The sequence below is a fragment of the Mobula birostris genome, chromosome 28, assembly GCF_030028105.1.
Source record: "Mobula birostris isolate sMobBir1 chromosome 28, sMobBir1.hap1, whole genome shotgun sequence".
Lineage (NCBI taxonomy): Eukaryota > Metazoa > Chordata > Chondrichthyes > Myliobatiformes > Myliobatidae > Mobula > Mobula birostris.
The window spans coordinates 1,290,217-1,309,338 of NC_092397.1; the positions used below are offsets into that span (position 1 = coordinate 1,290,217).

Consider the following 19,122-nt stretch of genomic DNA (forward strand, 5'->3'; position numbering starts at 1 on the left):
TTGCAATCCATCCCCCATCAAATACCCCCGATTCCACACGACACTATTCCAGTCTATTCCCACCAAATAACCCCGGTTCCACACCACACCATTCCAGTCTATCCCCCATCGAATACCCTTAATTCCACACCACAGCATTCCAGTCCATCCCCATCCAATACCCCCGATTCCACACCACACCAGTCAAGTCTATCCCCATGAAATACCCCTGATTCCACACCACACCATTCCAGTCTATCCCCACCAAATACCCTCAATTCCACACCACACCTTTCCAGTCTATACCCACCAAATACCCCCAATTCCACACCACACCATTCCAGTCTATCCACCATCAAATACCCCCGATTCCACACCACACCATTCCAGTCTATCTCCCATCAAATACCCCCGATTACACAACACACCAGTCAAGTCTATCCCCATGAAATACCCCTGATTCCACACTACACCATTCCATTCCATCCCCCATCAAATACCCCCGGTTCCACACCACACCATTCCAGTCTATCCCCCATCAAATACCCCTGATTTCACACCACACCATTCCAGTCTATCCCCATTAAATACCCCCGATTCCACACCACACCATTCCAGTCTATCCCCACCAAATACCCCCAATTCCACACCACACCTTTCCAGTCTATACCCAATACCCTCAATTCCACACCACACCATTCCAGTCTATCCACCATCAAATACCCCCGATTCCAAACCAAACCATTCCAGTCTATCCCCCATCAAATACCCCTGATTCCACACCAGACCATTGCAGTCTATCCCCCAATCAAATACCCCCGATTCCACACCACACCATTCCAGTCTATCCCCACCAAATACCCCCAATTCCACACCACACCTTTCCAGTCTATACCCACCAAATACCCCCAATTCCACACCACACAATTCCAGTCTATCCCCCATCAAATACCCCCGATTCCACACCACACCATTCCAGTCTATACCCATCAAATACCCCCGATTCCAGACCACACCATTCCAGTCTATCCCCATCAAATACTCCCGATTCCACACCACATCATTCCAGCCAACCCCAACCATCAAATACCCCCGATTCCACACCACACCATTCCAGTCCACCCCCATCAAATACCCCCGATTCCACACCACACCATTCCAGTCTATCCACCCATCAAATACCCCTGATTCCAAGCCACATCATTCCAGTCTATCCCCCATCAAATACCCCTGATCCAACACCAGACCATTCCAGTCTATCCCCATCAAATACCCCCGATTCCACACCACACCATTTCAATCTATCCCCTGTCACATAACCACGATTCCACACCACACCATTCCAGTCTATCCCCATCCAAATATCCCCGATTCCACACCACACCAATCCAGTCTATCCCCCATCAAATACCACCAATTCCACACCACACCATTTCAGTCTATCCCCATCAGATATCCTAGATTCCACATCACACCATTCCAGTCTTTTCCCCCATCAAATACCCCCGATTCCACACCACACCATTCCAGTCTAACCCCCCATCAAATACCCCCGATTCCACACCACACCATTCCAGTCTTTTCCCCCATCAAATACCCCCGATTCCACACCACACCATTCCTGTCTATCCCCATCAAATACCCCCGATTCCACACGACACCATTCCAGTCAATCCCCCATCGAATACCCTTAATTCCTCACCACAGCATTCCAGTCCATCCCCATCCAATACCCCCGATCCCACACCACACCTTTCCAGTCTATACCCACCAAATACCCCCAATTCCACACCACACCATTCCAGTCTTTCCCCATCACACACCCCCGATTCCACACTACACCATTCCAATCTATCCCCATCAAATACCCCCGATTCCACACTACACCATTGCAGTCTATCCCCCATCGAATACCCCCGGTTCCACACCATCCCATTCGGTCTATCCCCATCAAATACCCCCGATTCCACACCACACCATTCCAGTCTACCCCCATCAAATACCCCCGATTCCACACCACACCATTCCAGTCTATCCCCTTCAAATACCCCCGATTGCAAACCACACCATTCCAGTCTATCCCCATCAAATACCCCCGATTGCACATCACACCATTCCAGTCTATTACCCTCCCATCAAATACCCCTGATTCCACAATACACCGTCCCAGTCTATCCTCCATCATATACCCCTGATTCCACACCACACCATTCCAGTCTATCCCCCATCAAATACCCCGATTCCACACCACACCATTCCAGTCTATCCCCATCAAATACCCCCGATTCCACACAGCGTTCCAGTCTATCCACCCATCAAATACCCCCGATTCCACACCACACCATTCCAGTCTATCCCCATCAAATACCCCCGATTCCACACCACAGCATCCCAGTCTATCCCCATCAAATACCCCCGATTCCACACCACACCAATCCAGTCTATCCCCATCAAATAACCCCGAATCCAGAAAACATCATTCCAGTCATCCCCATCAAATACCCCCGATTCCACACCACACCATTCCAGTCTATTCACATCAAACACTCCCGATTCCACACCACACCATTCCAGTCTTTCCCCCATCAAATACCCCCAATTCCACACCACACCATTCCCGTCTATCCCCCATCAAATACCCCCAATTCCACACCACACCATTCCAGTCTATCCCCCATCAAATATCCCTGATTCCATACCACACCATTCCAGTCTATTCCCATCTAATACACACGATTCCACACCACAGCATTCCAGTCTATCCCCATTAAATACCCCCAATTGCACACCACACCATTCCAGTCTATCCCCATTAAATACCCCCGATTCCACACTACACCATTCCAGTCTATCCCCCATAAAATACCCCCGGTTCCACGCCATCCCATTCCGGTCTATCCCCCCATCAATACCCCCGATTCCACACCACACCATTCCAGTCTATCCCCATTAAATACCCCCAATTCCACACCACACCATTCCAGTCTATCCACATCAAATACCCCTGATTCCACACCACACCAGTCCGGTCTATACCCATCAACTAACCTCGATTCCACATCACACCATTCCAGTCTATACCAAAACAAATACCCCCGATTCCACACCACGTCATTCCAGTCTATCCCCCCATCAAATACCCCCTATTCCACACCACACCATTCCAGTCTATCGCCCATCAAATACCCCCGATTCCGCACCACAGCTATCCAGTCTATCCCCATCAAATACCCCTGATTCCAGACCACTCCATTTCAGTCTATCCCCCCCATCAAACACCCCCGATTCCACACCACACCATTCCAGTCTATCCACCATCAAATACCCCCGATACCACACCACATCATTGCAGTCTATCCCCATCAAATACCCCCGATTCCACACTACACCATTCCAGTCTATCCCCCATAAAATACCCCCGGTTCCACACCATCCCATTCCGGTCTATCCCCCCATCAAATACCCCAATTCCACACCACACCATTCCAGTCTACCCCCATCAACTACCCCCGATTCCACACCACACTATTCCAGTCTATCCCCATCAAATACCCCCGATTACACACCACACCATTCCAGTCTATCCCACATCAAATACCCCCGATTCCACACTGCATTCCAGTCTATCCCCCCATCAAATACCCCCGATTCCACACCACATCATTTCAATCTATCCCCATCAAATACCCCCAATTCCACACCACACCATTCCAGTCTATCCCCATCAAATACCCCCGATTCCACACCACACCATTCCAGTCTATCCCCCATCAAATACCCCCGATTCCACACCACAACATTCCAGTCTATCCCCATCAAATACCCCCAATTCCACACCACATCATTCCAGTCTACCCCCATCAACTACCCCCGATTCCACACCACACCTTTCCAGTGTATACCCACCAAATACCCCCAATTCCACACCACACCATTCCAGTCTATCCTCATCAAATGCCCCAGATTCCACACCACACCAGTCCAGTCCACCCCCATCAAATACCCCCGATTCCACACCACACCATTCCAGTCTATCCACCCATCAAATACCCCTGATTCCATGCCACACCATTCCAGTCTATCTCCATTAAATACCCCCGATTCCACACCACACAATTCCAGTCTATCCCCATTAAATACCCCCAATTCCACACGACACCATTCCAGTCTATCCCCATCAACTACCCTCGATTCCACATCACACCATTCCAGTCCATCCCCCATCAAATACCCCCGATTGCACATCACAGCTTTCCAGTCTATCACCATCCCATCAAATACCCCTGATTCCACACCTCACTATTCCAGTCTATCCCCCATCAAATACCCCTGATTCCACACCACACCATTCCAGTCTATCCTCCATCATATACCCCTGATTCCACACCACACCATTCCAGTCTATCCCCCATCAAATACCCCCGATTCCACACCACACCATTGCAGTCTATCCCCATCAAATACCCCTGATCCAACACCACACCATTCCAGTCTATCCCCATGAAATACCCCCGGTTCCACACCACACAATTCCAGTTTATCCCCCATCAAATACCCTCGATTCCACATCACACCATTCCAGTCTATGCCCCATCAAATACCCCGATTCCACACTAGTTCATTCCAGTCTACCCCCATCAAATACCCCCGATTCCACACCACACCATTCCAGTCTATCCCCCCATCAAATACCCCCGATTCCACACCACATCATTTCAATCTATCCCCATCAAATACCCCCAATTCCACACCACACCATTCCAGTCTATCCCCATCAAATACCCCCGATTCCACACCACACCATTCCAGTCTATCCCCATCAAATACCCCCGATTCCACACCACACCATTCCAGTCTATCCCCCATAAAATACCCCCGGTTCCACACCATCCTATTGCGGTCTATCCCCATCAAATACCCCCAATTCCACACCACACCATTCCAGTCTACCCCCATCAACTACCCCCGATTCCACACCACACTATTCAAGTCTATCCCCCATCAAATATCCCTGATTCCACACCACACCATTCCAGTCTATTCCCATGAAATCCCCCGATTCCACACCACACCATTCCAGTCTATCCCCCCCATCAAACACCCCTGATTCCACACCACACCATTCCAGTTTATCCCCATCAAATACCCCAGATTGCACACCATACCATTCCAGTCTATCCCCACCAAATACCCCCGATTCCACACCACACCATTCCAGTCTATCTCCATCAAATACCACCGATTGCACATCACACCATTCCAGTCTATCACCCTCCCATCAAATACCCCTGATTCCACACCACACTATTCCAGTCTATCCCCCATCAAATACCCCGATTCCACACCACACCATTCCAGTCTATCCCCATCAAATACCCCCGATTCCACACAGCATTCCAGTCTATCCCCACCAAATACCCCCGATTCCACACCACACCATTTCAGTCTATCCCCCCCAAATACCCCCGATTCCACACCACACCATTCCAGTCTATCCCCATGAAATCCCCCGATTCCACACCGCACCATTCCAGTCTATCCCCATCAAATACCCCCAATTCCACACCACACAATTCCAGTCTATCCTCCATCAAATACCCACGATTTCGCACCAGACCATTCCAGTCTATCCCCATCAAATACCCCTGATTCCAGACCACACCATTCCAGTCTATCCCCCCGATCAAACACCCCTGATTCCACACCATACCATTCCAGTCTATCCCCACCAAATACCCCCGATTCCACACCACACCATTCCAGTCTATCCCCATGAAATACCCGATTCCACACCACACCATTCCAGTCTATCCACATCAATACACCTGATTCCCCACCACCTCATTCCAGTCTATCCCCATCAAATAACCCCAATTCCACACCACACAATTCCAGTCTATCCCCCATCAAATACCCCCAATTCCGCACCACACCATTCCAGTCTATCCACATCAAATACCCCTGATTCCAGACCACACCATTCCAGACTATCCCCATCAAATACCCCCGATTCCACACCACACCATTCCAGTCTATCCCCCATCAAATACCCCTGATTCCAGACCACACCATTCCAGTCTATCCCCCCATCAAACACCCCCGATTCCACACCACACCATTCCAGTCTATCCCCCATCAAATACCCCCGATTCCACACCACACCATTCCAGTCTATCCCCCATCAAATACCCCAATTCCACACCACACCATTCCAGTTTATCCCCCATCAAATACCCCCGATTCCACACCACACCATTTTAGTCCATCCCCATCTAATACCCCCGATTCCACACCACACCATTTCAATCTATCCCCATCAAATACCCCCGATTCCACATCACACCATTCCAGTCCATCCCCATCAAACACTCCCGATTCCACACCACACCATTCCAGTCTATCCATATCAAATACCCCCGATTCCACACCACACCATTCCAGTCTATCCACATCAAACACCCCCGATTCCACACCACACCATTCCAGTCTATCCCCCATCAAATACCCTCGATTCCACATCACACCATTCCAGTCTATCCCCCATCAAATACCCCCGATTCCACACCACCTCATTCCAGTCTATCCCCATCAAATACCCCTGATTCCAGACCACACCATTCCAGTCTATCCTTCATCAAATACCCCCCGATTCCACAGCACACCATTCCAGTCTATCTCCATCAAATGCCCCTTATTCCACACTACACCATCCAGTCTATCCGCATCAAATACCCCCGATTCCATACCAGACCATTCCAGTCTATCACCCCCTCCCATCAAATACCCCTGATTCCACACCACACCATTCCAGTCTATCCCCATCAAATACCCTCGATTCCATATCACACCATTCCAGTCTATCCCCCATCAAATACCCCCGATTCCACACCACACCATTCCAGTCTATCCCCCATCATATACCCCCGATTCCACACCACACCATTCCAGTCTATCCCCATCAAATACCCCTGATTCCAGACCACACCATTCCAGTCTATCCCCCCCAACAAACACCCCCGATTCCACACCACACCATTCCAGTCTATCCCCCATCAAATACCCCCGATTCTACACCACACCATTCCAGTCTATCCCCAGAAAATACCCCTGATTCCAGACCACACCATTCCAGTCTATCCTCATCAAATACCCCCGATTCCACACCACATCCACATTGTGGCATTGTTCCATGGCTCCAGCTAACACTATCCCTGAACATGCATCTCAATCATCAACGGGAGGGCAACACTTAAGGAACTATACTTCATGAACTGAGATGCTGTTTGAGTGAACATTCGTGGTGAGTGATGTGGTGGAGAATCTGGGTGCAGGGGAGGATCAGAGTGAGTTAGGGGAAGGCATATCACCAGTGGGAGACACGGGGAGACACTGAGTTCAGAGGGACCCTGGTTTGGGGGACATCCCTGGTGAATGATGTGCGGGGGGGGGCACTGCGTTCAGAGTATGATCAGAGAGACCCTGGGTGAGGGGACATCCCTGGTGTAGTACGTGGCAGAGATGCTGGGTTCAGAGGAGAATTGGAATAACCCTGTGAATGACACAGTGGATTTAATTTGACTTTTTTGGCATTGATCAACAGAAAAAGAGTCTTTCGTGTCGAAGTGAAAATAGATCTCTGCAAAGTGATCTAAATTAATTACAAGTATAATAAACAAAATAATTGTTTGTATAAGTATTCACCCCCTTTAATGTGACACCCCAAATCATTACTGGAGCAGCCAATTGGTTTTGGAAGTCACTTAATTAGTCAAATGGAAATCACTGTGTGCAGTCAGGGTGTTTCAATTAACTGTAGTACAAATACACCTGGATCTGGAAGGTCCAACTGCTGGTGAGTCAGTATCCTGGCAAAAACTACACCATGAAGACAAAGAATGTTGTAAGCAAGTCCACAAAAAGGTTATTGAAAAGCACAGGTCAGGAGATGGATACAAGAAAATTTCCAAGTCACTGAATATCGCTTGGAGAACAGTTAAGTCAATCATCAAGAAATGGAAAGAATATGACACAGCTGTAAATCTGTCTAGAGCAGGCTGTCCTCAAAAACTGAGTGACTGTGCAAGAAAGGGACTAGTGAGGGAGGCCATCAAGAGACCTATGACAACTCTGGAGGAGTTACAAGCTTCAGTGGCTGAGATGGGAGAGACTGTGCATAGAACAGCTGTTTTCTGGGTGTTTCACCAGTCACAGCTTTACGGAAGAGTGGCAAAGAGAAAGCCACTGTTGAAAAAAAAACTCATGTGAAATCACAGCTAGAGTTTGCCAGAAGGCAAGTGGGAAAATCCGAAGTCAGCTGGAAGAAGGTTCTACAATCTGATGAAACCAAAATGAGCTTTTTGGCCATCGGACTAAATGCTATGTTTGGCATAAGACACCATCAGAAACACACCATCCCTACCGTGAAGCATAGCGGTAGCTGTATCATGCTGTGGGGATGCTTCACTGCAGCAGGCCCTGAAAGGCTTGTGAAGGTAGAGGGTAAAATGAATGCAGCAAAATACAGGGAAATCCTGGAGGAAAACCTGATGCAGTCTGCAAGAGAACTGCCACTTGGGAGAAGATTTTGTTTTCCAGCAAGACAATGACCCCAAGCATAAAGCCAAAGCTACACAGGAATGGCTTAAAAACAACAAAGTTAATGTCCTGGAGTGGCCAAGTCAGAGAATTTGTAGCTGGACTAGAAATGGGCTGTTCACTCACGGTCCCAGTTCTATAAAGAAGAATGGGGAAAAATTGTAGTGTCCAGATATGTAAAGCTGATAGAGACCTATCCACACAGACTCAAGGCTGTAATTGCTGCCAAAGGTGAGTCTACTAAATACTGACTTGAATGAGGTGAATACTTATGCAATCAATTATTTTGTGTTTTATATTTGTAATTAATTTAATTCACTTTGTAGGGATCTGTTTTCTCTTTGACATGGAAGAGTCTTTTTCTGTTGATCAGTGTCAAAAAAGCCAAATTAAATCCACTGTGATTCAATGTTGTGAAACAAGAAAACATGACAACTTCCAAAGGGGGAAGGGGTGAGTACTTTATGTGCCTAAGACTTCTGCGCAGTACTGTACCTGTCGAAATCTCCTCACTCCCTTCGGCCATGCTGCGCACTGCCTGCAAGGAGCAGTTCTGCTTGGCTGTAATATTTCTGACAGGCTGAAGCTCATTGTCTGCGAACCTGCAAGTCCGCTGGAGCGTGGAGTCCAGAGTCAGCCTGTGCTGGGGTTCAGAGGACTGCGTGTGTACACGGATGTGTGGGTGGAGGGAGGAACGGCAGCTTGTTTTCCCTGTTGTTGTTTTGTGTTGTTTTGCCAAGCATTGTAGGATCGCTACGTTGGCGCCGGAACGTGTGGCACACTTGCGGGCTGCCTCCCGCGCGCCCTCGGGCTGCGTTGGTTGCTAACAGAAATGGCCCATTTCACTGCATGTTTCGATGTGATTGATGAATCTGAACCTGAGAAGGATGTAAGAGTTGTTAACTGTTGAGGGGGAAGACATGTCTAACAGGCCAGGCATGTCCTCCTTTCCCAGAGAGGAAACAAAGCAGAAAAAAAACACAAAGGTGATCGTAATTATTGCGATTTGACAGGTGTCAGTGTCCTAACTCTAATCCGTACATCTTCTGTGATCTGTGTTATTTTGCTGAGCAGTGTGGCCTCACTATGTTGAGGCCAGAGTATGTGGCAGCACCTGTGGGCAGCCCCCAGCGCATTCTCAGGTGTGCTGAAAACCCTCCTCCCCTGGACACAACCACCAGGGCCCAAGTTCCACTGGCAGCAGACTTCACAGTGGAGTGGGGTTTCACAGACCCAGTATCACAGGACTGACATCTCCATAGCCATTATCTGTCTGTCCCTGTCCATCTCCATCCCTCTCTGACTGTCTTCGTACACCTCTGTCCGTCTCCAAATATCTCCGTCCTTCTCCATCCATCTCAGTCTGTCTCTGTCCTTCTTGATCCATCTCTGTACGTCTCTGTCCATTTCTATACAACTCTGTCCATATCCACCTGTCTCCGGCCATCTCCGTACTCCATTTGTCTCCGTCTATCTCTGAACATTTCTGTCCAGAAGCATCTATCTTTGTCTGTTTCCATCTATTTGACTATCTACACCATCTCTGTAAATCTCTATCAGTTTCTGACCATCTCCTTCTGTGTCTGTTCATCTCTATTCAGATCCATCTACCTTTGCCCATATCCACCTGTCTCTGTCCATTTCAGTCCACTTGTATCCATCTTTCTCTGAACATCTCTGTCCCTCTCTATCTGTCTCTCTGCATCTTCGTCTGTCTCTGTCCGTCTCCATTCTTCTCTACTTGTCTCCATCACTCTCTGAACATCTCCATCCAGATTCACCTATCTCTGCCCATCTCCATCTGTCTCTGTCCATCTTTGTCTCCATCCATCTTCACCTATCTCTGCCCATCTCCAATTCCATCTGTCTCTGTCCATCTTTGTCTCCATCTCCATCTCCACCTGTCCAGCTCCGTTCATCACTGTTTGTCCCCATCTTTCTCTGAACATCTCCATCCATCTCTACCTGTCTCTGTCCAGCTCTGTTCTTCACTGTTTGTCCCCACCTTTCTCTAAACATCTCCATCCATCTCCACCTGTCTCTGTCCAGCTCCGTTCATCACTGTTGGCCCCATCTTTCTCTGAACATCTCCATCCATCTCCACCTGTCTCTGTCCAGCTCCGTTCATCACTGTTTGTCCCCATCTTTCTCTGAACATCTCCATCCGCCTCCACCTGTCTCTGTCCAGCTCTGTTCTTCACTGTTTGTCCCCATCTTTCTCTGAACATCTCCATCCATCTCCACCTGTCTCTGTCCAGCTCTGTTCTTCACTGTTTGTCCCTATCTTTCTCTGAACATCTCCATCCATCTCCACCTGTCTCTGTCCAGCTCTGTTCATCACTGTTTGTCCTCATCTTTCTCTGAACATCTCCATCCATCTCCACCTGTCTCTGTCCAGCTCTGTTCATCACTGTTTGTCCCCATCTTTCTCTGAACATCTCCATCCATCTCCACCTGTCTCTGTCCAGCTCTGTTCTTCACTGTTTGTCCCCATCTTTCTCTGAACATCTCCATCCATCTCCAACTGTTTCTGTCCAGTACGTCTTTGGACCGTGGGAGAAAACCAGAGCACCCGGAGAAAACCCACGCGGTCACGGGGAGAACATAAAAATCTCCTTACAGGCAGTGGCGGGAATTGAACCCGAGTCGCTGGTACTGTAGAGCGTTGTGACATTGTGCGCCAGGTACCATTTCTCTCGATGGGAACTGATTTGTGACTTCCCTCCGTGTTCCAGGGAAGCTGCCATGAGACGGCCTGAAGCACAGGGGCAGTGGACTCAGATCTCTTGGGTAACCCCAGGCTCCGAGCGGTGGGTCTCGGATCGCCGGGGTAATTCCAGGCTCCAAGCGGTGGGGCTCGGATCACCAGGGTAATTCCAGGCTCCGAGTGGAGGGCTCAAATCTCCAGGGTAATTCCAGGCTTCGAGCGGTGGGCTCGGATCTCCAGGGTAATTCCAGGCTCTGTCATAAAACAGAGCTACCTGTGCAAGGCAGTGCTTCTGGGAGACACTGGACATCTCAGAGTTTGGAAGGTGGAACAGCAAGACTATAAGACACAGGAGCAGAATCAGGCCATTCAGCCCATCGAGTCTGCTCCACCATTCTATCATGGCTGATTTATTATCCCTCTCAACACCATTCTCCTGTCTTTTCCCTGTAACCTTTGAAGCCTTGGATAATCAGGAACCTGTCAACTTCCGTTTTAAATACACCCAATGACTTGGCCTCCAGAGCTGCCAGCGGCAATGAATTCCACAGATTCACCACCATGAATCTGTGTCCAATATGCTACGATCCAGAGAGCTGCAGATGGTGAGATCGGAAACGAGAGGAAGGTGGAGTGCGGAACCAGAATAAGGGGTGTGGGGAGGACAGATGGGAACAGAAGGGGAGGGAACCCAGTGGGAGGGGTGTGTACGCGTGTGAGGGGCAGATGGACGGAACCCAGTGGGAGGGGGTTGTGTGTCGGTGAGAGGCAGATTGAGGGGATGCAGTGGGAGGAGGGTGTGTGGGTGAGGGGCAGATCCGGGGGGTGTGTGGGTGAGGGGCAGATTGAGGGGTGTGTGTGGGCAAGGTGCAGATTGAGGGGTGTGTGTGTGGGCGAGGGGCAGATTGAGGGGTGGGTGTGGGCGAGGGGCAGATTGAGAGGGGTGTGTGTGGGTGAGGGGCAGATTGAGGGGTGTGTGTGGGCGAGGGGCAGATTGAGGGGTGTGTGTGTGGGTGAGGGACAGATTGAGGGGTGTGTGTGAGGGCGAGGGGCAGATTGAGGGGTGTGTGTGTGGGTGAGGGGCAGATTGAGGGGTGTGTGTGAGGGCGAGGGGCAGATTGAGGGGTGTGTGTGGGCGAGGTGCAGATTGAGGGGTGTGTGTGTGGGCGAGGTGCAGATTGAGGGGTGTGTGTGTGGGTGAGGGGCAGATTGAGGGGTGTGTGTGTGGGCGAGGGGCAGATTGAGGGGTGTGTGTGTGAGTGAGGGGCAGATTGAGGGGTGTGTGTGGGTGAGGGGCAGATTGAGGGGTGGGTGTGGGAGAGGTGCAGATTGAGGGGTGTGTGTGGGCGAGGGGCAGATTGAGGGGTGTGTGTGTGTGGGTGAGGGGCAGATTGCGGGGTGTGTGTGTGTGGGCGAGGTGCAGATTGAGGGGTGTGTGTGGGTGAGGGGCAGATTGAGGGGACCTAGTGGGAGGGGTGTGTGTGGGTGAGGGGCAGATTGAGGGGACCTAGTGGGAGGGGTGAGTGTGGGTGAGAGGCAGATTGAGGGGGGTGTGTGTGGGCGAGGGGCAGATTGAGGGGTGTGTGTGTGTGAGGGCGAGGGGCAGATTGAGGGGTGTGTGTGGACGAGAGGCAGATTGAGGGGTGTGTGTGTGGGTGAGGGGCAGATTGAGGGGTGTGTGTGAGGGCGAGGGGCAGATTGAGGGGTGTGTGTGTGGGCGAGGTGCAGATTGAGGGGTGTGTGTGGGTGAGGGGCAGATTGAGGGGACCTAGTGGGAGGGGTGTGTGTGGGCGAGAGGCAGATTGAGGGGTGTGTGTGTGGGTGAGGGCGAGGGGCAGATTGAGGGGTGTGTGTGTGTGGGCGAGGTGCAGATTGAGGGGTGTGTGTGGGTGAGGGGCAGATTAAGGGGACCTAGTGGGAGGGGTGTGTGTGGGTGAGGGGCAGATTGAGGGGTGTGTGTGGGTATGGGGCAGATGGGAACAGAGGGGTGCAGGGAGGGAGTAGACCCGTCACTGAGGGGTGGTGGCTGTACACTCCCCTCCACAGACGCTGCCTGAGCCGCTGAGCTCTGTATTACCCCTCTGCTTGTCTCTTTCCCCCGGCAGAGTAATCTGGAAGGGAACGTGGAACACGACGGAGCGCTCACAGACACCACAACCCTTCCTGGCACCCTCAAACCCTCCCGAGGCACAGCAGGCGGGCGAGAGGACTCGAATCTTCTTTCTACGCGGCTACAAATCTCAGTACTTGCTGCTTCCTCCCCTAAACTGGCTCCCCCCACGGTTTGTTTCCGGAGTGGGTGGGGGGTAATGAGTTGGGGACACGAACTCCCTCCGGAGGAGACAGCCTGTTGTCACTCCTGCAGCGCGCCGAGCTGGCGAGGGGGTTTCTGGAGCCAGCGATCACCGATCGGGAATGCACTCCGGCCGCTGTCTCTCCACGCCAGATTCCTCGGGCTGCCCCGGTTTCCTCCCACATTCCAAAGGTGTACAGTACAGGTTCTGGTTAGTGAGTTACGGGCAGGAGCCTGACGCGTGGCAACTCTCGCGGGCTTCCCCCAAAGCAATCCTCGCTGATCTGATTTGATGCCGTCGAGACATTTCGCTGTGTAGGTGACAAATAAAACTAGTTTTTATCCTTCAAGGAGGTCTCCTGGGGTGAAGGCTGCTCTTTGTTCTCCCCTCCCTGCTCGATCGCCCCCACTCCCAGCACGGTAACCCGGGCAGGTTGGGGGACTGAGAGAGTGGTTCAGTCTCTGTTGACGCCCATTCGTCTTCACCGCAGGCCAGGGTGGGCGACTGGGAAAGGGCGGGGGTCAGGAAGGGGTTGGGACCTGACTCAGACCTCACAGGAGCGGAAATTCCCTGTCTCGCCTCTCAGGTGAGGCAGGTGCACAACTAGAAGGGGTTTGAGTCTGACTGGGACCTGATCGGAGCCGGTTTAAGAACGGGGGAAGACTGTGAGTGAGGGAGTCCGGGGACAAGAGGAGTCTCGGCGATATGGCCCGTTGCGCAAGCTCTCTCCCCTCCAAGAACGGAACCGTGAAGACCTGAGGAATGAGACACACAAGAGGCGTATCGAGACGGAAGGTATGACTGATGTCGGACAGAGTGAAGCACAGTAACGCATTCCTCAACGTCGCAGCATGCCATGCAGAGTGGCCTGCGCGAGCCGGACGGCAGGTGGGTAGGGTGGGGAGAGGAGGGGGTTGGGGGGGGAGGATGTGGATCGAGGACCGAGTGAATGACCCCTACAGTCTCCCCCTCAAGCCCCTCCTGACACGGGTGCAGGGAGAGGCGGGGAAAGTCGAGAAAGCGTGGCGTCAATGCAGATCATTTTTTTTCAAGGTGTTCTCTCTATGTGTCTGTGTGTCTCTTTGTGCGTGTGTGCGAGTGTGTGTCCACTCCCGTCTGTGTGTGTGTGTGTGTGTGTGTGTGTGTGTATGTGAGTGTGTGCGTGTGCACAGGTATGCGTGTGAGTGTGTGTGCGCGCGCACGCGTGTGTGCGTGTGCCTGGGCACCTGTGCACGTGTGTGCGCACAAGAGAGAAAGAGAGAGCGAGAGAGAGACCAACTCAAAAGAAAGATGAAAGATAAAATACTCAGCAAGACAGATGAAAGTTCAGTCTGGAAGGAAGCCAAAAAAATTGTTTACCAACCCCTGTCGATTCTGATTTTTTTTTTTGGTTTGTAAAAAAATCGATGTCAATTATTCAAAGTAAAAGGTGAGAGGAACACACAATCCTAAACGTTAAGACAGTAAGAATGATATCTACCAGATAATGTAGTTTGTTTACCATTGCGTGTCCAATGCCTGAATGCTTCGGAGAGAAAGGGAAGGGAAAAAAACAGAAATGACAAAGACCGTGAACTCAATAAGGACTTCGCACTCAAAAGAAATGATGCCAGTTGAGAAGGTTAGTAGTATTATCTCGGCTCAAAAACAAGGTTAACTGTTAGTACAGAGAAAATGACTACATTCCGTGAATGACATCAGGTTAGTTCTCAAAGCATGTTAGTAAGTACACACAGAATCGGCAAATTAATTTTACAAAACGCTGGGGAGCTTGGTGGGAGGGAGGTAGCCAGATAGGTGGGTGCTGCGCCGACAAAATGTTCCGGCTTCCGCTCGGCCAGAGAGGATGGGCGGCCTTTGAATTCGGCCCAACACTGCTTCCTGATCCAGTGATGGGCAACCTTGAACGAAGGCGCCCTCCTGTTCCAGACAGTCATCACCACCACCCCCTCCCTCCCGCCCCTTGCTCTCTCCCTCCAGGATTACAATCGGCCCCGTTCAACGTCTTCACCGCGAATGGTGCCGCCGAGGAGGAACACAGTATCGAGTAAACGGAAGGTTAGCTTTCACACCCGTCCTCGGACACCAGACTCGGGAACAAGTCTCGGATTTAACGCGCGCAGGGCCCCGCCGGCCAGTTTGCGTCATGCGCGTACACAGTCCCGGGTGCAACGGCGTCGATCGCAGGGTCACCACTAGAAATGATCAGAGGGTGGGGGGTGGGGGAGGGGTCCCTCTCTCCACGGCGTCAGGAATGCACAGGGAGTGGACGGACACTCAGCTGTTGGAGTTAAGGGTGAAGGGAGGGAATGGGAGGGGGCGAGGGGAGACGGCTGGGTCAGTTCCCCACAGATTCCGACAGACAGAATGGTAAAACAACTCAATGGCTAACGCCTACCAGGGGATCAGAGAGGAACATGGATAGAGGAAAACTGGAGGGCTATGTGGGAGGGAAGGGTTAGATTGATCTTGGGGCGGGTTAAAAGGGCAGCACGACATTGAGGGCCGAAGGGCCTGTACTGTGCTGTGTTCTGTGCCTTATTCACTCAGAGGGGGCCAGTTCTCTGTGGCCAACATCACAAACAGCCAGGGCGACCTTCTAATCGGTGATAGGCCGTCTCCTGAAAAGCCCGTACTCCCGCTGAGAAGCTCTTGTGGTTTCGGCTGCTCGCCAAAGTGCTCAGAAAAGACTTGGGAGGAGCCGACAGGGAGCCAGGCACTGGGCAGGGGATCCAACAGAAGCCTGCATCCTCACCGTCCTTCTCGAAACGCACGCAATGTCACCCTCTGGCACCAGGTCACCTCATGTCCCAGGAGCACAGGGGACACATCGCGCCCATCCAACACCTTCAGGGACAGAGACCAGCCTCGTGGGTGGAGGGGAGAGTGACAAAGGGGTAGAGCACCCCAACGTGGTTAACAGGCCCTGCCAACCCGGCCAATTCTCTTTCCCTGCGTTCAGCCCGTATCGGTGTGAGTCCCACCCCACCAACCACCTATCCAAAAGCTTCCTCAATGATACTATTGTACCTGCCTCAATTACGTCCTTTGGCACCTCGTTCCACGTACTGACCAACCCTCTGTGAGGAAAAGTTGTTCCTCAGATCCCTCTCAAACCCTCACATGCCCTGGGGAGAAGATTTAATGAAATGATTCCTGGGATAAATAACCGGAGAGGTCTCACACTCCCGAGGCTTGTTTTCCCAGGAGGTTACAGATACGGGCCCATAGTTCATTGAAAGTGTTGTCACAGGTAGATAGGGTCGTAAAGAAAGCTGTTGGCTCACTGGTCCTCATAAATCAATGTATTGAGTACAGGAGTATGTTGAAGTTGTATTAGACTTACTGAGAAAGTAAGGAGGCATGGGATCCAAGGGGACATTGCTTCATGGATCCAGAACTGGCTTGCCCACAGAAGGAAAAGAGTGGTTGTAGACGAGTCATATTCTGCATGGAGGCTGGTGACCAGTGGTGTGCCTCAGGGATCTGTTCTGGGACCCCTACTCTTTGTGATTTTTATAAATGACCTGGATGAGGAAGTGGAGGGCTGGGTTAGTAAATCTGCTGATGACACAAAGGTTGGAGGTGTAGTGGATAGTGTGGAGGGCTGTTAGAGGTTACAACGGGACATTGATAGGATGCAAAACTGGGCTGAGAAGTGGCAGATGGAGGTCAACCGAGATAAATGTGAGGTAGTTCATTTTGGTAGATCAAATATGATGGCAGAATATAGTATTAATGGTAAGACTCTTGGCAGAGTGGAGGTTCAGAGGGATCTTGGGGTCTGAGTCCATAGGACACTCAAAGCTGCTGCGCAGGTTGACTCTGTGGTTAAGAAGGCATATGGTGCATTGGCCTTCATCAATCATGGGATTCAGTTTAAGAGCCGAGAGATAATGTTGCAGCTATACAGGACCCTGGTCAGACCCCACTTGGAGTACTGTGCTCAGTTCTGGTCGCCTCACTACAAGAAGGCAGTGGAAACCATAGAAAGGGTGCAGAGGGGACTTACAAGGATGTTGCCTGGACTGGGGAGCATGCCTTATGAAAACAGGTTGAGTGAACTCGGCCTTTTCTCCTTGGAGCGACGGAGGATGAGAGGTGACCTGATAGAGGTGTACAAGATAATGTGAGGCATTGATTGTGTGGATAGTCAGAGGCTTTTCCCAAGGGCTGAAATGGCTAGCACGAGAATGCATAGTTTTAAGGTGTTTTAAAGTACAGAGGAGATGTCATGGGTAAGTTTTTTATGCAGAGAGTGGTGAGCACGTGGAATGGGCTGCTGGCAGCAGTGGTGGAGGCAGGAACGATAGGGTCTTTTAGGAGACTCCTGAATGGCTACATAGAGCTCAGAAAAATAGAGGGCTATGGGTAAACTATGTTTGTAGGTTGTTCTAAGGTGGGGATATGTTCGGCACAGCTTTGTGGGCTGAAGGGTTTGTATTGTGCTGTAGGTTTTCTATGTTTCTATGTTAGACGTTCATGAAGCCTAATTTGGAGTATCATGTGCAGTTTTGATCACCTACCTACAGGAAAGACGTAAATAAGTTGAAAGCACAGAGAGAATTTACAAGGATGTTTCTGGGTCTGGAGGATCTGAGTTATGAGGAAAGATTGAATAGGTTAGGGCTGTATTCCTTGTAACGCAGAAGACAGTGAGATTTTACAGAGGTATACAAAATTCTGAAGGGTATAGATAGGGTAAATGCAAGCAGGCTTTTTCCACTGAGGTTGGGTGGGACTCCAACCAGAGGTTAAGGGTGAAAGGTGAAAAGTTTAAGGGGAACATCAGGAGAAGCTTCTTCACCCCGAGGTTTGTGAGAGGGTAGAATGAGCTGCCAGTGCAAGAGGTTCATGTGAGATCGATTTCAACGTTTAAGAGAAGGTTGGACAGGGGTATGGAGGGCTAACGGTCCTGGTGCAGGCCGATGGGAGCTGGCAATTTAAATGGTTCGGCATGGAGTAGTTGGGCTGAAAGGCCTGTTTCTGTGCTGTACTTTTCTATGATTCTACAAGTTTGTAGGGCGAGGGATGACCTGATTGAAATTCCCAGGATCCTGAGGGGAGCTAAGAGAACGGACAGTGACAGAGTCTTCCCACGGCTTGGGGATGTGGGAATTCAAAGCTGAGCTTCTGCGCATCATTGGGAAACACTTCTCCATGCATAGAGCAGGAGGGGCTCGCGACTCTTCACACCAATGGCCATTAATGTCTGATCAGTAGGTCATTGCTAAACCAGAGGGTGGAAGATTACTGCTCACGGGAAGGTCAGAAAGGCTGGAAGAAGACGTGGGGGAAATTGGGAGATGGAAAACCTGTAGGGAGAACCCTCTCACCTTATGACTTGACCCTTGGAGTATGTGGGATCCTCGCCCATCCTGGAAGATGCTGGTGGAATATTTGAGAGATCCAGGAACTGAGGGCTCTGGGGAGCTGAGATCAGAGTTGATTGACCATCATGAGGTTGAGGCATGGGACAGGTTTGAAGGACCTTCTGCAACGCTTGTCTTCATGGATTCACGCGAGGGCAGGGGGTGGCAGGTGGCT

General features: G+C 50.8%; 1 protein-coding gene across 1 annotated transcript in view; it reads right to left on the minus strand.

The window, feature by feature from the left end:
• The window catches only part of LOC140188906 (neurexin-2-like), a 698,418-nt gene that overhangs the window by 130,313 nt on the left and 548,983 nt on the right, over nucleotides 1-19,122 (minus strand). Inside the window, exon 6 of the mRNA XM_072245561.1 lies at nucleotides 15,077-15,100. Coding sequence (XP_072101662.1) covers nucleotides 15,077-15,100 — 24 coding nt within the window. The remainder of the gene's footprint in view (nucleotides 1-15,076; nucleotides 15,101-19,122) is intronic.